General features: G+C 45.0%; 1 protein-coding gene across 2 annotated transcripts in view; it reads right to left on the bottom strand.

Annotated features, from left to right (window-relative positions):
- RFFL (ring finger and FYVE like domain containing E3 ubiquitin protein ligase) overlaps window positions 1–17,991 on the bottom strand; it is a 345,152-nt gene that overhangs the window by 110,628 nt on the left and 216,533 nt on the right. For both annotated transcript variants that reach the window (XM_069226760.1, XM_069226759.1), the window contains exon 4: window positions 17,040–17,444. In XM_069226760.1, coding sequence (XP_069082861.1) covers window positions 17,040–17,444 — 405 coding nt within the window. The remainder of the gene's footprint in view (window positions 1–17,039; window positions 17,445–17,991) is intronic.

Genomic DNA, 17,991 nt, shown 5'->3' with positions numbered 1-17,991 from the left:
TGGCTTTTACGCCTCTTTAGATGACTATAGCGGAGAAAAGAACACAGGAATTATGATGGACTGCCCCTGCCTCGAAGGGGACACTACTTTCAAGTTAAAAGTTGAAGGTGTGCTTAGCACCAGTTTGGCAGTGGCTGAATAGACAAGGCTTGCAGCCACAAAGATGTGATGGCAATGAGGAACATGGTCCTCATTGGTAAAAGTCTGAGGGTACAGCCTTGAAGAGGCTTGAAAAGACCACACAAAGAATACTGAGCTCCAACTCCGGTATAATGATGGGGACAAGGGGAAACATATGTAAAAGCCTTTCATGAAAATGCATCACAGCAGATGATTTAAATAACAATGGCTGATCAGGCAAATCCAAGAAAACTGATAGGGACGATATGTAACCCGTATAGTGCTCCACAGCTAAGCCCAAGCTAGATATAACACAAAAAAAGCATTTCAGGGTCAAACTTCTTCTCAATGCACTAAGATACAAACCTGAAACAATGCATGAACAAAATGATTTGGGAGAAGAGCGGCAAGCAGCCCAAAAAAAAAAACTCACATAGTCTATCAAAGTCTCCTAATCGATTCCATTCAACCTTCACTCATGGAGGTGCAGATTGTGGAGGCTTGGGTGCAACACTATGTCTTGGTCCACCCCCATAAAAGATGCTCAGGTTAAGTAATTGCAGCACCACACCCTTCTTGCCCAATACGGGTCCACCATAATTAGCTGTGGTTGGTTCCATCCTACTTTCTTTGGAATCAGTGGCAGAGAGAGAAATGCGGCTAGAAGGTCAGATTCCCACTGATGATTATACACTTTCCCCTCTGTCCCCCCCCCCAAAAAATGCATGAAAATACACATGCCACCTCCAGGAACAGACACCAAGTGTAACCGAAGATCGCACTGTTGCACTGACTGAAACAACTTGTACATGCGAGCAGACACAGGCACTAGTAATATACACAATGCCAAGAGCCCTAGCAGCCTCACAAACATCAAGGCCAGAACTGAATCTCTCATCTTCATATAAGGAGCATTGCCTTAATGTCTCACATTTGTTACAGGGGATGGAAAGGCTTCAGGGTAACTAAGTCCGGAGTGGCCCGCTAAACAGAATCCTCTACAGAAGCTGGAAATGGAATCTGAGTTTAATGACGGAAAACAACATGGTGGACAGTAAGGTTGTTTGTGACTAGTTGGTGCAACCCTGTCTTCCGCAACCAGCCAATTGTTGAGTTAATGGACTACAAATATCCCCAGCCTGCGAAGATGTACCACAAACACTGACATGAGCTATTAGCCTGATGTAAAGCCAAAGAGCAGTATGGCAAATTTTAAGTGCGCTGATCCTACCACAAACTGTAGATACTTCCCTTGGGACTACAGAACTAACACATGAAAGTACGTGTCTGCAGATTCAGCGACATCATGCAGCTCCTGGCATCTAGAGCCTGCGGAAGAAGTCATAAGCTTGAACTTCTACTTTTAGAAGTAGGAGTTGAGGAATCTATGATAAAGAACCAGTCAGAGGCTAGATTTTGAATTTGGCAGACAGGATACTCCTCTGCCAACGTGAGGGAATGCCCTCCCCAAGTCTACCTGCTTGATTTAGAGAAAGGCTAGGCAAACCTTAAGTATTTCGTTGACGGAGTCCTTGTTGGCTCCATCAACTGAATACCTCAAATTACATTGTCTGCCCTATTTAGGACAGACAGTGTAATGTCTTTTTTTTTACTTTGACTTTTATCAACAATATAATTCTGAAAGAGACAGGGGAAAAAAAAACAATAATGACCCCCACACCCTGTGAGAAAACATCCAGGTAGTGGGGAGTAATTAGATTTTTTGTTTTTCAAAAACAAACACCCACTTTGGGAGCGTGTTTTTAAAAACTAAACAAATGGCAATAATTTGGTGTAAAGCCATGAAAACCTGCAGCAGCCATATACCAAACTTTTAGGGTTGGAATAATGGAGAAGAATGTACATTCATTTTGCTAACTGAGATCTGTGGTGCAAGATTTACTGGGATTGGATGATGAGTCAAAAAGTGTGGCTCACACGGCACTGGCTTGTGGCATCTTGCAATAGAGTGAGTCACAGTCAGAGCTGAACATGGTTTTAATCAAATAGCTAGGACGAAGATAGTCAGGGGACTGTTGAAAGATAAAAAGTGCTAACAGGTGGAAAGACCAATTTGCTAAATTTCCATGAAGAGGTTAGCAGTAGTCTTTCCTGTAGGCTGTAGTATTTCGAAGGCTTCCATAGCCCTACAAACCACTTATACAAAGGAGACACTTTTCAGAGGGGGCTCTGAAGGGGAACACAGGAAAGACTCGAGAGAGAGAGAGATTTTTAAAATCATTGGCATTTTGCAAAATTAGATATAGCTCAGCATTGCTATAATAATCTACTTTTACCTTATCTTCCTCATTGCCACTAGCACCGCATGGGACATTTGAAGGATTTGAACGGTTGCTGACTATGACCCAAAAACATTCTCAATAAGTCCTATTGCAGAGAAGACAGAGGGACTGGAGGAGAGCCATCAACATCCCTGGCATTACTTTAGTAATCATTTTCTTCAAAATTGGGTGACTTTAACTTAAGGTGATTCTTGATCAGAGGCCTCAACCTATGGCGGATCGGAAGCCAGTGGAGCAGGAATCACAGAAAAAGACCAAAATATCACCACCCCAGCTGAGTTAATGTATTAACTCAAATTCAAATGAATAAATCTTTTGTAATCTGAAACAAAATAGATAGGATACCATAGCTTACAATTCTTCAACAGAACGCTTTACATAGTTGATCAATCATTAATAGCCAAGCAAAACATACATGCACATGAACAGAGATGTTTAAACACTCAATACTCAGTTTTCCTTCTTTATGACTTTAATGTCACCTGTGGAAAAACAATCTCAAAATCAAGTACCACTCTCAAAACCAAGTTGTGTCAGTCTATTCAAATGAACTCAAGTGTTCTCATTCAAGAAAAAACTATTTAAAATAAACATCTATCAATTAGTAGGTGATGTGGGAACAAGTTGTCATGATGCTGCTCAAACTGTTCCCACGTCTGTACAATGTAATCCTAAAGGAGGGTAACAAAGTCTTTACGGGCACAGATAGTAAGTTTTCATCTGTTTCAAAACCACACTTATGGATTACTTTTTAAGGTTCTTGCACTCTGAATAAGCTAAGGGTCTCTTCTGAATAAAGACTTGGGGCCATATGTACGAACATATTTTCCCATAGACACAGAATGGGCAAAACAGCTTGCTACATCTGGCCCTTGGTGTCTACTCCTGTGAAATGGAAACAGATAATCCTGGGTGCCTGGATAATGTTCAAAGAATCTTGTACTGATCCTGCCCTTAAAAGGAGGAAATCACGAACACAGAAGCTGAAAACTTACTGAGAGCCACCTGGAATGTATGGTCTCATACAGGGTGCATGTGGTACAGCAAATTGGTCCACAAGGAGGAAAACCTGTAACTAACCGGTCTACCATTAACCATATGGTTGTTATGACAGCACAAGGGAAGTAATTCAATGGGAATTCAATGTACCGCAAGCATTCAGGAATCCCAGTCAGAGCCTACGGAGCACCAGAAGGCAAAGCCTGCAATACAGGGGTCAAGGCAGGGATAGCGTTTAGGGCAGGTGTAATCTGAAGTAAGATGGCACATCTTATGTTTCTTCTTTGACTTTACCTTGGACTTGTCTTTCAACTTCACCTTAGACCTACCTGACAAGTTGACCTTGAACGAGCGATAGAACTTGACGTGTTTGTCCTGATGGACTTGTGGTTCACCAAAGAACACTTGCTGCATGGCTTGAAGTCATGCTTGGTATTGCAGCACCATAAGAATATGTTGTGTATGTTCATCACCAACACCTGCTTCTGACAACCGTGGCACAGCTTTAAAACTGTAATTTTCTAGAGAGACATCCCTGAACACTGCCAACGTTTAAGAATTTGATAAAACCTAAGATCGGTAGCAGTAGAGCTCCAGATCAGCATCTTGCAAAAAGAAGAACTGATGTCATCATACAGTGGTGGTGCCTTCTGTTGCCTCCATCTTGTATTGTACAAAAGAAGGATACGGTCACAGCAGAGGTCAATGGCTCTATCTGATGGCAAAAAGTGACTTGCAAACGTTTCTGGATCCATTCTGTGGCCAATGGAGATTCACACATGCAGAATCTGCAGATAGAAGCATCTGTCACAAATCACCTTTCATGCATAATCAACAGGAATGTGAAAAGAATATTAGGAGCACCTAAGTGCCATGCATGCACTGCAATGAGAGGCTTGCTTTGGGCCGGGGACTAACATGTATAATAGCCAATAATTAATAGCAAAACTGAAATATTCCTCTGGTCTGATGCAAAATGTGACTGAAACTTTCTTCAGCCAATAGCTAAAGGGGGCTGATCCTCAAGTGCCTAACTGTGCATATTTCTGGTGTTTATAAACTGGTTTCTGGCATACAGTTTAAGTGGTCTATCGTCAGACTTAAAATATAAGCACTATCAAAACCAACAGAGCCAGCTATTGTCTAATAAGCTTGTTCCTTAATTCTTTGGCAAGTTTGTGTGTTTGGTTGTGTAAATAAGTGTGTGAATACAAGAATGGGTAAATGATTAGATGAATGAGCAAGTGCAAAAATGGAGAGAACCAAGGGCTCAATGCATGGATACTAAATGGGTAAGTGAGTGTGTGCATAAATTACTGAATGGGTGAGTGCAAAGATGAATAACTGAGTGAGTAATTAAGATGATCCTCACCAAGAGAGGATTTTTCCATTGTGCAAATATCTTAAATAAGCAAAGGAAGGATGAATATCCACACAGCAAACTTCTGTAAGTGCCAGCCCACACCAAACACAATCTTACCCAGCATACAGTAGTAGAACAATTCTGCTGGGGCCACACACTGCATCCCAAATGAAACTCAAAACAAGTAGTATGATGTAAGAAAATCACATCACTGGCAAATTAAAACATGCTATTGCTACTGGAGGGGAAGCATCCTAGTATATGCCACACATCCTGTTGTGTAGGCTCTCATTATTCTAATGAGACTACTGGATTTTGGGCAGCAAGATCGTCCATGGTGTGGAAGACTGAGTCTGACCCACTGTGGGTGACACCTATCGCCCTAAATCCGGGTTTTGCTCTGGCTAACTAGCAGTGCCTCATCTCCACCAGCAGGTAGGGATGATTTGGCAGCTGAGCGCATGACATATTAGGCTTCTCAGGGAAGTCGATGTCACTCAGGTCTCATCCACACTTCGGTCTCATATGTAAATGACAATAAGAAGCAGTATAAGTTTTAATGACTGGTTTGATAAAACAACTGCAGTTTAGATAGCAAAGCGTGAGCTGCATAACCAGGACGACACAACATGACAATATTAAAATGGTGACGAGAAGAGTGAAGCATAAGAATAACGCTATCATATTGTCACTAAGATTCATGGACTATTTCCTATCTAAGTCATAATCTGAGCACAACATGTTAAGCTCTAATTCTGCCTTTCAGGTTCCCCCGGGAGGACACCAACCCTCATACCTGAGCAAAGACCTGTAGTCCACGTTAGCATCTGCAGCAAAGTATTCAGCTATCAGCATACAGTCGTGGTTCCCTGGCTAGAATATCCCTCTTAACGTGTAATGGGACTAGGAAGTGTTTTTATAATAACACAGTTGATGTTCTAAGAAAATGTCCCTACGTAAGGCTGTGTATTTTCTACGAATGTTGGAGACTAAACTTCTACCACGTTCCCCGGCAATGTACCAAACTGTAGCCTTGACTGAAGCACAAAGTGATTGAGGATGTCTTGTTTGAGAACACAGTGCTGGGCTAAGCAAAAACAGTTAGACAGATGAAAATAAAACAAGACCGTAAAACTGGTTATTGTAAAATAACAATGCGAAGCCGAATAAAATATATCTAGGTCAAATTGGACAGCGGCTTAGTGTGTTAAACTAACATGCATGGAGCACTAAAATGGCTACACAACAATCCTAAATTGATGAGCATGCATATGCACTGAACAGACGTTTTAACAAGAGTCCGGACCTTCTACCTAGGTTTTACTCCACTCATCAATAGTAAAGAGAGAAGAGATCATCACTATAAAATATCACATCCTTTAGTTCATTCGGATATACAGCTCTTCTGGAAGCATTAGAAAGCTCTGCTCTTTGGAGTAATAACATCTTCAAATATGTTTAACATGTGACGAAATTACATTCAGGTCCCTTCCCAAATAGAAATACAGATGAATGTAACTGGAAGGGAATGCAAAAAACACAAAACAAGAAATCAAGCACCATGTGATACAGCTGAGATTCCCTGGGGCCATGTTGATGCTTAAAGACTTGTACGGGTCACTGTATTCAACAAATTATGATCTAAGTTACAACTGCTGGAGTGTGAGCCATGACATGCACCAGTTGTGGAGTTAGGCCAAACCCCACTGTGGGGTCGTGAGGCACCGACAATGTCAGGGAGCAATCCGCCTCAGATCTATGGGCTCCAAAGGCACACAAGACAGAGGCGGTAGGGTGCCAAAGATGAACAACATGGCCTTCTTGAAGGTATTGATCTATTGTGGCATCACGATGGGCCCGGAAAACTTAAGTCTAATCAGGACGAGTTGGAGGATCAGTTTCTCTACAGGATTCGTGACTGAGACGCAGTGGCACCTTTGCGTCTACGTTACTTCTCAGAAAAAGAGTGTCAGGAAGCAGGAGAGTCCCTTTTTAACTTCTTATACTTTTTATGGATTTGGACTTACCCTAAGACTTGCAGCGAGAAGACAATCGTTTACTAGCACAGACTTGAGATTGGGAGCTGGTTTGCACCAGGAGTGGTCTTTTCTTGCTTTCAGATAATATTACACAACACAGTGTTTGGCTTTGCGTTCTCGGATTGCTTTCGGATTCAACACTGAACAGATTTACCAAGATTTGGAGAGATGCAAGGGCCCAAGACTCCAGAGACATATCTCATGAGGGTCAGTCACAGACATGTCCTGCACAAACTGTTGCGAATTTGAACAAAATATGTGGAAAAAAGGAACTGGGATCAGCATGCAGGGGTGTCAATTATATGTGGCTCTGGTGTCACGTCTGAGTTGACACACAACCCCATAAAGTCACCTACTAGCACATGCAGAGGAAGGCTGAAAGAAATCTCCGGATCCAGTCTGGTGCCTGGAGGTATTAACAAGGTGGGGAATCTGCAGTTAGGAGTATCCATCAGAAATATTTATTATTTTTATTTGATGTAGTTCTGTAGTATGATCCATTAGTGCCTGGATGTTCTTATTATTTTTTTATGTGTTTTATTAGTTTTTGAAGCATGAAATGACAGCAACATTGTGACCCATTACAAACAATGCAATGTAGTTTGGCTTGTCATGTACGGGATGGTATCTTAGTACATACATCTTGGTTTATATCATTGTAAGTGACAATAATGAACTATTATTTGCAAACACATATGGAATTGTCAAAAACTATAATAACTGCAATAACTGTGGAGTCTACTTAGGGTGTAAGTAAGTCACGTGTAATAACCAGGGCAGGACGCAATAGGGCATCTCCGACTATCGCTATTCAATAAAGGAACCAAAGGTCAGAGAGAGCTTCTGCCAAAAGAGAGGGTCGGCACCTATGTTGGAAAGGTGATGGTGGATTTGCAGAGACATATGTCGAACTCGGTGGCTAGCTTATTAGGGAGCCTAGCCCACAGCTGTGGTGTTCTCAATCTCAGTGGTGCTAACCCCATCCCACCCCACAAACCCCCTCCTCAGTGTCAAAATTGCTATCAAATGTATGATGTCCCTATGTGGTGTGGTGGTGTGACTCAGGGCGGATGTGTGTCATTCTAGCCTTGAACTTTGATTAAGTAAGTGTCCCAGCATTCCTCTCAAGCCTGTGAATCTCCCCTCGTATGCAGTGATGTTACAGTATGGGCCTCCGGGTGCATCCATGTCAGGAGAGCAGCTAGCCATAGTTGAAGGTCTGGGGAGGTCGGCACCTTTGACATCATCACTACTTGCCTCTTGAACAGGACAAATGTGAGGTCAATGGACCAGTGGAAGTGTCAGAACCAACAGGCAGGATTCGGCGTGGGTGCAAGGGTGTGGTTTGCGAGTTCAGCAACTGTGGTAACGATTGCGAGCCAGACTGGGTGAGGCAACGGGCAATCCCACACCATATCGTAGAACCCAACTTCTGGTGATTTGCAACAAGGGCATTCAGGAGTCAAAGTTGGGAACATGCGCTTAATGCTCTGAGGGGAGAGATAAGCCTGGTGTACATAACTGAAGTGTGCGAATCAGAACCTTGGATTACAAGACACGTCCTTCACCTGCTAGTGCCCTAGGGTCCAGCCTTGCTCGACAAGATCCGCAACATCCCACCTGGAGTGCACCCTAACAGCGTGATCCGGCGGAGTTAGGTTTAGGGATGTGTACAGGGCAATATTAGCGTGTCACAAACCGTTGCACGTCAGAAGTTCATGCAATGCGGGAGATGTACAATTCAAAGTTGGGGGCTCCAAGGCCGTACTTGAGTAAGGGTCTTTGCAGCATGGTTTCCACGAGGCTTGATATGTCCCTAAAGTCACAAAGCAGACGCACAAGGCTAGGCAATGTAGATTTAACGTCTCCTAGGTAAACCAGGGCATCATCTGCATATAGCAAGATGATGTGGTGCACGCCCAGCTCACAATTCCTCACCGTTGAGCTGCTGACGAAGGTGCAAGCCAGCAGTTCCATAGCAAGGGCAAAAATTAACAAGGAGATGAGGCCCCCCCTGTCTGGTGCCTCTCCGTATAGCAAAGCTGTCTGAGATCAGCTGTCTGGTCTTAACCTGCGCCGTTGGGTTATCATACAGGGTGCGAATCCATCTTAGGAAACCAGGGCCGAATCCCATGGCCTTAACAGTTGGCAAGAGAAAATCCAAACTCAGGTCATCAAATGCCTTTTCAACTTCTAACAACACAGCCACCCGACCGAGTGTTGTGTATAAGACGTAATAGAAGGCGGATGATGGTCAAGGTGCTGACCCCTGGTATAAAACAGGATTGGTCAACATGCACTTGGGCTTTGATAATAGGCGGTTTGCTACCACTCTGCCTAGATCCTGTAGTCAAAGTAGAGCAGGGAGACGAGCGGTAAGAGCAAATGTCCAATGGATGTTTGCAAGGTTTCGGCAGGACAACAACAAGTGACTCCAGGAAGATTCTGGTCGTTTTGGCCTCATTAAACATCTCCAGCAGGTGCTGAGTGGTTTGTGTGGAGAAAGATTTAATCAGCAGTCCATCGGTGCCCAGTGTCTTGTTTTGTGCTATGTGTGAGATGGCTGCCTATAATCCTTTTAGTAGCAGAGCTTCATCCAGCACAGCCTTCTGTGCTAGATTCAGCCTAGCCAGCGGTAAGTCGTGTAAGAACCGGAGACAGGGCGGAGACCACCACCACACACAAGTCCCGGTGGTACTCCCAGAAGGCATCATTAATGGCTGTTTGCAATGTTATTATTGGTGACATTGCTCAATTTAATCTCTTCAACTGGGACCAGAATCTGTTCTTCTTTCACTAGCCACAAGGGCAGTTTCCCTGAGCAGTCTCCTTCGGCATGCAGCATAGCTGTGTGCAGTTTGTAGTCATATTTCCCCAGTTGCGCCTCCGCCTCAGGCCGTTGCTTGCGCAGTTGCTGGAGATGCTTAGCTGTTGCAGTGAGACTGGCCACCCTCACATGCAAGGGTATTAGCGCATGCTTGATAGTTACTAATTCCTCACGTTAACGTTGGCGTACTCCCCCATGAAGCTGCCAGGCAGTGGCCATGCACAATCACTCTGTGCCGTCCCACACCAGCAACCGGGATGAGGAGGAGCCCTTGTGGAGGATAAAATAGTGCATAATATATTTAGCTAGATCGGCACGGAACGGGGACCAGAGAGAGCCTACAATTGTAGTCGACATGCAAGTATGGTGGGACACTATCTGCCCCCTGCCCTGCAGGGTGATCATCAAGGGAGGATTGTCTGAGACGGTATCGGTTAAGTACACCGATCAGGTGATCAGAGCGCCCAGTTGTGCCGTGCAGAGGACAAGGTCTAGCCATGTGTGGAAGTCGTTAATTGAGGAGTAAAAAGTGTATAGACGATCCAGTGGATGTCCAAGTCGCCACAAGTCATGTAAGTGTCATAATGTGATAAGGTAGTCATGATTGTGTTGTGCGGTGCCAGCACAAGCGGCCGCAGGAGGGGTTGCTGGGGTGCGGGCTGGGGGAGGGGGGTGAGGGGGTGGGGGGAGGAGTGTGGAGTGATCAAGGCTGACATTTGTCACACAGTTAAAATCCCCTCCCCCCCCCCCCAATCTCCAAGAGCTCTGGGTGGTGAGGATCACGGTAGAGGGCCGGTGTGAGAGCATCCAGAACCCCGGACTGCTTAGTGCTGGGGGCATATACTGTCATCAGTGTTCGGGGAGCTCCATCGAGGTGGCCCTCTATCACAAAATGCCCCTCTGTGTCCACCCTGTGAGTGTCCAAGACAAAGGGGGCCCTCCCCGGTGTGAGCCAGATAAGCACTCCCCCAGCGTAAGCTGACATGGGTGTGCCATACACCTGCTCTCTCCATTACGTTCAGACCTTCTGCGGCTCAGTCAATGTGAGGTATGTCTTTTGAAGCAAGAGCAATGTAAGCATGGCAATGTGTGTGTGCCTGAATTTAAGGACGGAATAAATGTGGTATCTCTTGGCAGGGGTGGCCACGTCGCACACATTCCATGTGAGGGTATGGTATTGTGGGAAGTGGAGTTCAGCTATAGATCCCACTGTGCATGCCTGTGGTGGGGTGTCAGTGAAAGAGGTGGCGCCTCCACATGTCCCTTGCTGACAGCGACCTATCCTGGAGCAGGCCATCCTCGGCCACATGAACTGTTCTTGAAAAACACGTGTGGGCGGTAGATCGACTAAGACTCCAACAAAACAACATGTAAAATGTAAACAATAAAGAGCCTATACAGCTGTTTCCTCCCTAGGATTATAGACCCGTGCAACTCTGTCCAAATGTCTCTAACCTGTAACCAAAAGTTAAACATGCAAAATAAACAATCAACTGAGTCCTCACTGAAGCAGTGATGAGGTGTGGTGCAACTGTTGGGTCTGTTCTCTGTCACCAAAGCCCGCTCTAGAGGTCCCAGTGTCCGATCCTCCAGCAGGAGCTGAATTCTCTGCATCATAATGGAGCCAGGAAGACCTTTCCCGGGCTTGTGAGTGAGTGTACCGGTGGGGAGAGGACGGTCATCCTCTGCCAAACATGGTAGGAATTTAGGGTCAGGAGTACTGTTCATGATAGAGGCTTCAGATGCGTCCGAGTTTAATCTGGAGTCCAGGACTGGCTTGGAGTGCAGTGTTGTGAAGAGTTTATGCAGTGCAGGGAGGCTACCTCAACTGCTTGGGTCTGTTCCACAGTTGCTTAGTCTTTGGTAGCCTTGCCCGTGCCACCCTGCGCCTCTGTTGTTTCCACCCAGGCACCCTCGCCACGGTTAGTCTTGGTTGCACACACCAGGTCCATCACGAGGGCCAGGTCCAAACGTCTTCGGGTGTGGAGAAGATATGGGAAGACTAGCCATCCATCACCTTAAGTTTCGCAGGGAACAGTAATGCCTAGAGAAGCCGAAGTTCACGCATGTGTTGCTTCACCAACATATAGGAGCCCCTTAGTCGATGTAACTCAGTGGTGAAGTCCAGAAATACCGTTATTTTCATGTTTTCATATAGCCAGAGGCCCTTCATGCAGAATCACTGCGGTATGAGGCCTTGGTAGTTAAGAAGTCGAGCAATGAGTGGGCCCAGCAGTACACCAGGCGGAGGGTGCCGGGACATGGTGCACTCGCTCCACGGAGAAGAGCTTGAAGACCTTGTTTTCCAGTACAGTGGACATCAGCCACTCTCCAGGAAGAGCTTGGTGCTGGGACGCTCTGGCTGCTCTAGGAACCCAATGAAGCGGATGTTATTGCGTCGCAGGGAGGCTACCTCCTCTGTCATGTTTAGATATACAGCATCTACTTTCACTTCCAGGAACGTTTTAGCGTCTAAAATGACATGGAGAACCCTCTCGAACTGAGGTGAGTGCTTGTCAAGGGTGGTCTCCAGAAGTTGCAAAGTGTCTTTAGGTGGATCAGTGTAGGTCGAGGGCAGTGCTGGGCATAAGCCTCAAATGGGGAAGTATTACGGTTCTAGTTTTCCCAGTCATAGTGTCGCAGTGGAGGGAGGCAACAGGGAGGGATTGCAGGGCGTATGCAATGCAGGAATCTGCTGGCATATCGAGTCTCCACCCATGTCAAGTAAGCAGTTGGAGGAGGGAGCCTCAGACACTCAGCTCCTGGGAATCTTGGCAAGAGATCGGGTCCCATGCACTCAATCTGGTCAGGCTGGCTAGCAGATACGATGATTCCGGGTTGGCATCTCACCATAAAAGCACACAGCCCTGCTCACGGAGGGGAGCACCTCCTCTAATCAGTAGTCATGCCCCAGAGTTCAATGTACAAAATATTCCCTGCATGCCCGAGGCCTGCTGGCGTAGAGGTAGGACCAGGCGGCAGCCATTTTATTAGTGAGAAGTGGTGGTGAGGCCCACAGAGGCTGCGTGAGAGGTCCAAGTCACAGAGATCAGTCACTACGGGGCACAGCGGCCCACAGTAACCTGGCAGGGCAGCTGGATTACAAGTCTCAATAGCTGAGGGACCAGGGTCAATGGGTTGAGTGAGTGCCGGTGCTGTTGGACGAGTGCAGGTCTACCCAGGCATCAGTAGTGAAATACCAGCCAGTGTCTGGAAAAGCCTCCCATGACTAAGTGACGTCCCTCGAGTAGGTGTGTGACAACAAGGTGCCCAGGGCAGTCCAGGCATGAATAGGCAGATGTGTTGGGGGGGGGGAGGGTGAGTAGGTGGGGAGCGGCCGGTGTGGTGGGGGAGACAGTAGTGCTTTCCCAGGAAATACCTGTGATCCAGGCAGCAACAGGCAGCTAGGCAGCAGGTCATTTCAGCAGTAGCAGACTCTCCAATCCTCAGGCCGGTGTAGGTGAGGTGTGGTGCATGGCCACAGCCGCTCTTGGAGGGAAGACAGCCACTGCTTGCGCGTACACAGGGACGATGCTGCAGCTCAGTTAACAGGTCTCCTCCCTGAGATTGTCGGTCGCGCCCCCGGTAGCCTGGGTCCGCATCAACAGGCGGTGCAGCAGGAGGGCTTTGTCTCGGGCCTTGGGGCAGGGATGCAGCAGTCAGTGGCTAGGAGGGAAAAGTCTCCAGTACGAGAACCGTCTGCCTGCCCAGCATTGTCTTGTCGTGTCGTGTCCTCCGGGGTGCCACTCGGGTGGGGCCTTCTCTCCTCTACAGTGGTTCTCAGAGCAGCATCTGCAGTGCGCCTTGAGCCTCACCCAATTTTGATGCTCCATGGGACTCCAGGTGATTTCATAGCGCTCCCACCCTGCAGTGAAGAACGGGCAGGGAAGCGCAGGCGGAGAAGGCAGGCCAGCAGGTTGAGTGCCGATGTGATTCAGGATTAGGATTGGACCAGGCACAGAGCTCGTTCAAGGAGCATCCAATGCTGCCCCCATCTTGGACACACCCCCTTGGATGTTCTTGGTAATATCTCTGTGGTCCACTGACCAGATCCTCAGACCTTGTTCCTCAGAACACGCTACTCCGTGCCCTTCCAACTCCATGTCTAGAATGAAGATCACAGCCAAGACTGCTTCTGTCCAGTCCACCCCTTCCACCTGAGATCAGAATCAATAGGACCAAAGAGCTTGACGGGAGGGCAACTCAGACTGGCTCCACATCAGTTTAAATGAAGCTGCATCCGCCAGAACTCCCAGACTCTTCTGGTGTAATACAGTACAAATGTCATATAAACCAATTACACCACCTTGAAAACAAGCGCCATAGCAACATCTAAATAGCTGTTCTTCCACCAAGGTTGTGTAGTGAAATAAATAACAGCAGGTATCAGCTCGCTTGTACCTGATAGCATAGCAGACATTTTGGGATTGCAAGAATACGTTTTGTTTGGAGCACAAGTACTTAAAAACACACAAACTGGGTAACTTGCTACTGCAGTGCAGTCAATCCCTGCCGCACATCATATACGTTCTAGGTTGAGAAGCCATGTCAAAGACCTTTTAATGCACGTGCCTAAACTTGTGTAGTTCACTTTGCACAAATAGCAAAAGGAAATGACTGAGGCAAAAGGGGAGCCGAGGAATGAAGGAAGAAACGCAATGCTGCAATTGTAGTAAAAAGGAACTCCTTGAAATACTGCTGCCACACGAAAAACAATCTATAGGAGCACAAGGTTATATATCAGAGGGGAAAAGACATATAATGCTATCAAAAAGATGGACCACTGTGCTATGCCAAACACTTGCAAAATATAAACTTCGATGAAATGCCATGGGCAGGTCCAAAACTTTAAGGAAACGTCAAATAAAAAAAGGTCTAAAGGGCCTGACCCAAAGCTCACTCCCATTTATTCATAGAGGTCTTTAGCTATGCCAGACCTAAAAGATAACAGAAAACATCTCTTGCCTATTCGTTGTGCTATTAGTGTTGCTGTATGCAAACTCCAATTTGTGAGCTTAACATGTCTCCTGAGAATGTTTCTTTCAGTGATTTAACCATACAAATGTTTGATACATAAAAGGCCAAATACCCTATAAACTTTTCTTACTGGTATTTGGTTCTCAGTGCAAAAGTGGTCATGAACAATACAAGTCTTGACAGGTAGCACACGTTTGCTGTTTACACGCCAAATGAGCCATTTTCTACTATCAACCCCTTTTTTCAACAAATTCCACCTATTGCTTATCTTTGCCAACCTGCTGAATTAGGGTAACTACTTGACTGCCTAAATAATGACAAGTTTAAATTGTAGCTTTATCAGCGATTTCTGTTGAATTCCTCCATTGATACCAATACACTCTGCATGGCTATGCGTGAATCTGAGCAGTAAACTACTGTATCCGTCTTTCATTCACTAATTTTAGATCCATCTAATGATAGATATATTTGTATACTTTATAAACACCATGCCTTTTAAATATTTCCAAATATGCAAGAACACTGTGTAGAAATCAAATCACATCAGTGCACATGTGCTTCCTAAAAATCCATTCAACACAATATATATCTATAGGACCATATCAATTTATTTTACTAATACAATGTAAAAAGTTCCACCTAATCCAGAGATAACAGAGATTTGTAAAGCAGTTTAGGAAGTAGCAAAACAAGGAAAAGAAAAAGATTATTACACATATATAGGTAACGCCAAAAACCAGAAGTGGTTACTGGAGTAAGGGACAACAAAAGTCATCATAAATTGAAAGTAACATAACCGTGCAGGAATATGGGCTGCTGTCCTAGACAGAGAAGTAGCATTAGCATGACTTAGTTTAGAGCTGTCTATAGCGATAATAATAGTTGCACGGCTTTAAAGAACAATAACAGTGCAGAATTATTTCATGGAAAGTGCCAGAGAGAGTGTCATGTGAGGGAAAGAAGCAGAGACAACCAGGGCAAAAGGCGTAGCCAGGTGGAATTGTGAAATGCCCAGGAGCAGAAGGGTGGTCCTCTTGCTCATTCAGGACTGACTACAGATATGGAGCTTGTTTCAAAACATAGGATTGCTATCTTAGGCCAAGAGCCTTGTAGGTCATAGTGGGCATTTCAAAGACAATCACGTAGCGTAACGGCCACCTGTCAAGTGAAAAATAAACAGGATTAGTATTTTCAAATTTACTAGTGCCAGAAATCAGAAGGACAACAGAGTGAAGCACAGATTTTAAAGGAGATGATGCAGCAAGCCCAAAAAGGATGGCAATATTCCATCTACTCTTGTGAGAACAAGTATGTGGACAATGAAGCAGAAGCCAGCTGCAAAAGCTTGATTCTTCTCGGGGATGAAATAGGAAAAGTGCGTGCAGAAACATTGATGAAAGTGGGTTATACACAGGTACTTAACAAAACAGGAAAGAGTTGGAGGGACTGAACTTGAGTAAGTGAGAGTACAGGTAGACCTCAATCATGGCAAACACAATCCCTCACACTGTGAACTGCGAAGACACATTCTTGGATGAACTTGCCCGTGCCAAGAAGGTGATCACACAGTCTTTTAATAAAAGATCTAATATGCCAGAATGGGACCTTGAAGTGCAAAGTCAGCAGATGTGTACCTAGTCTAGAGAAAGGGCATTATAGAACATTAGGTAGATGTTGGTGTTTAGGCAGGACAGGCTACTAACAGTCTGAAATTTATCAGTAAATAAATTAATTATTAAAGAGACCATCTCGAAGGAATTAAGAACCACAAGGGTAGCTAGAGGGTCAGCAGTTTGTTACGCCACTTAGAAAAGCTAATGAAAGTGGTTGTAAACTGAATTCACTAATAGCCTTTGACTTTGATTGAGTAGGCTGGATTTCAAAAAGGCAGCTTAAAGGAGTTATCTGGATGCCAGGATTTGTAAAACGAGTTTTTCTGAGAGGCAAAATGATTATAAATTGCAGTGGCACTAGAAGAGTTTCCTCCTGAATGCAGCCAGGCAGTGGTACTACGGAGAACGCACCAGTAACTGACGAAGCCAAAAAGTATAGCAATACAGAATTAAAGGATCACTAAAGCATAGAACAAAACACAATCAATTTTAATCCATTTTTTTAAATAAGTGCTGAAACAGATAGGCTTTTCCAGTTTAATTCTCAGGATGTGAGAGTCATGTCTGTTAATCTATGCATTAGTCTTGCTGCCATGGGACAGCCAGCATTTTGTAGCATTTGAGATGTTGACAGAGATGTTCAGAAAGACTGTTTTTTTGCAGAGAAAAATATGACAACTGCTAAACAGCAACTAATGAACCAGCTCTACTTGCTTAATCTCATATTGCGAATTGTGCATAATACAAGAAAATCGAATTTCTCCTTCAACTATTATCAGCATCTTACACAGTGGTTACCTGCATGTGATCTGTCCTGTCACCTGGGGGAAGTATCTCAGTATCTGATAAAGACGAAATGCTTCCTGCAAACCTTCTATCAGCCGGGGTCCGTGAGGGGAGGGTGTTCTCCTCTGAAAAATCTGGGTTAAGTAAGGTAGATGGGGGCCGCGGGTCTCCCGCCGCTAGTGGCTGCTGCTGGTTCAGAACCAGATCAACTAAGTCCTCCTTCTCACGGCACATCTCAGTTGAAACATCATGGAGGGACAAGTAGTCCCTAAGTTCTTTCACTTTCATCTTCATCAATTCCACTCGCACGAAGGTCGTTGTTCGGAAGCGCCTGCAGAGGCAGCACAGCCGAGGACCTCCAACAGGCTGGGTGGAGCATGAATTGCAAAAATTCTTCCCACAATCAATGCAGCTGTGCTGTTTAGAGAAAGGATTACACAAATAAAAGGTTACAGAAGTCTGGTATTACGTTACTCCTCATATATCTGAAAAACAGCATCCATAGATAGCTCCGACAGGAGACAAAATGTGCTTCAATCATCCTAAGCAACGCATATTTATTTTTAATTTGGTGTGATGGTATTTTACCAACACTTCAAAATAACTGATAAGTTATTCTGCTCTTTTATCCCAAAGTCTAAAAAAGAAAACTACTCTCAAAAATGAACTACAAAGTGCACATCTCTTGTAGTCTCGTAAATAACAGAAAGATTTCCCTTTGTCAGTGCACAGTAGCTGGAATTCATTAAAACATTTTGATCATCCTTTAACATCTATGGGCATCTACACAACTAATACCATTATAATGTCAGAAAATCTAAAGTTCCCAAATCATCATGCATTAGTCAACAACCTTATTGGAAACAGAATCGAAATAGCAGGTCTTAGAGGCCATGCAATACAACAACCAGCAATAAATCTGGCTTGGGGAAATGCACAGAGAAGGCAGTCAAGGAGGTAATGA

The sequence above is a fragment of the Pleurodeles waltl genome, chromosome 3_2, assembly GCF_031143425.1.
Source record: "Pleurodeles waltl isolate 20211129_DDA chromosome 3_2, aPleWal1.hap1.20221129, whole genome shotgun sequence".
Classification (NCBI taxonomy): domain Eukaryota; kingdom Metazoa; phylum Chordata; class Amphibia; order Caudata; family Salamandridae; genus Pleurodeles; species Pleurodeles waltl.
This window is presented reverse-complemented; position numbering and strand designations above follow the sequence as displayed.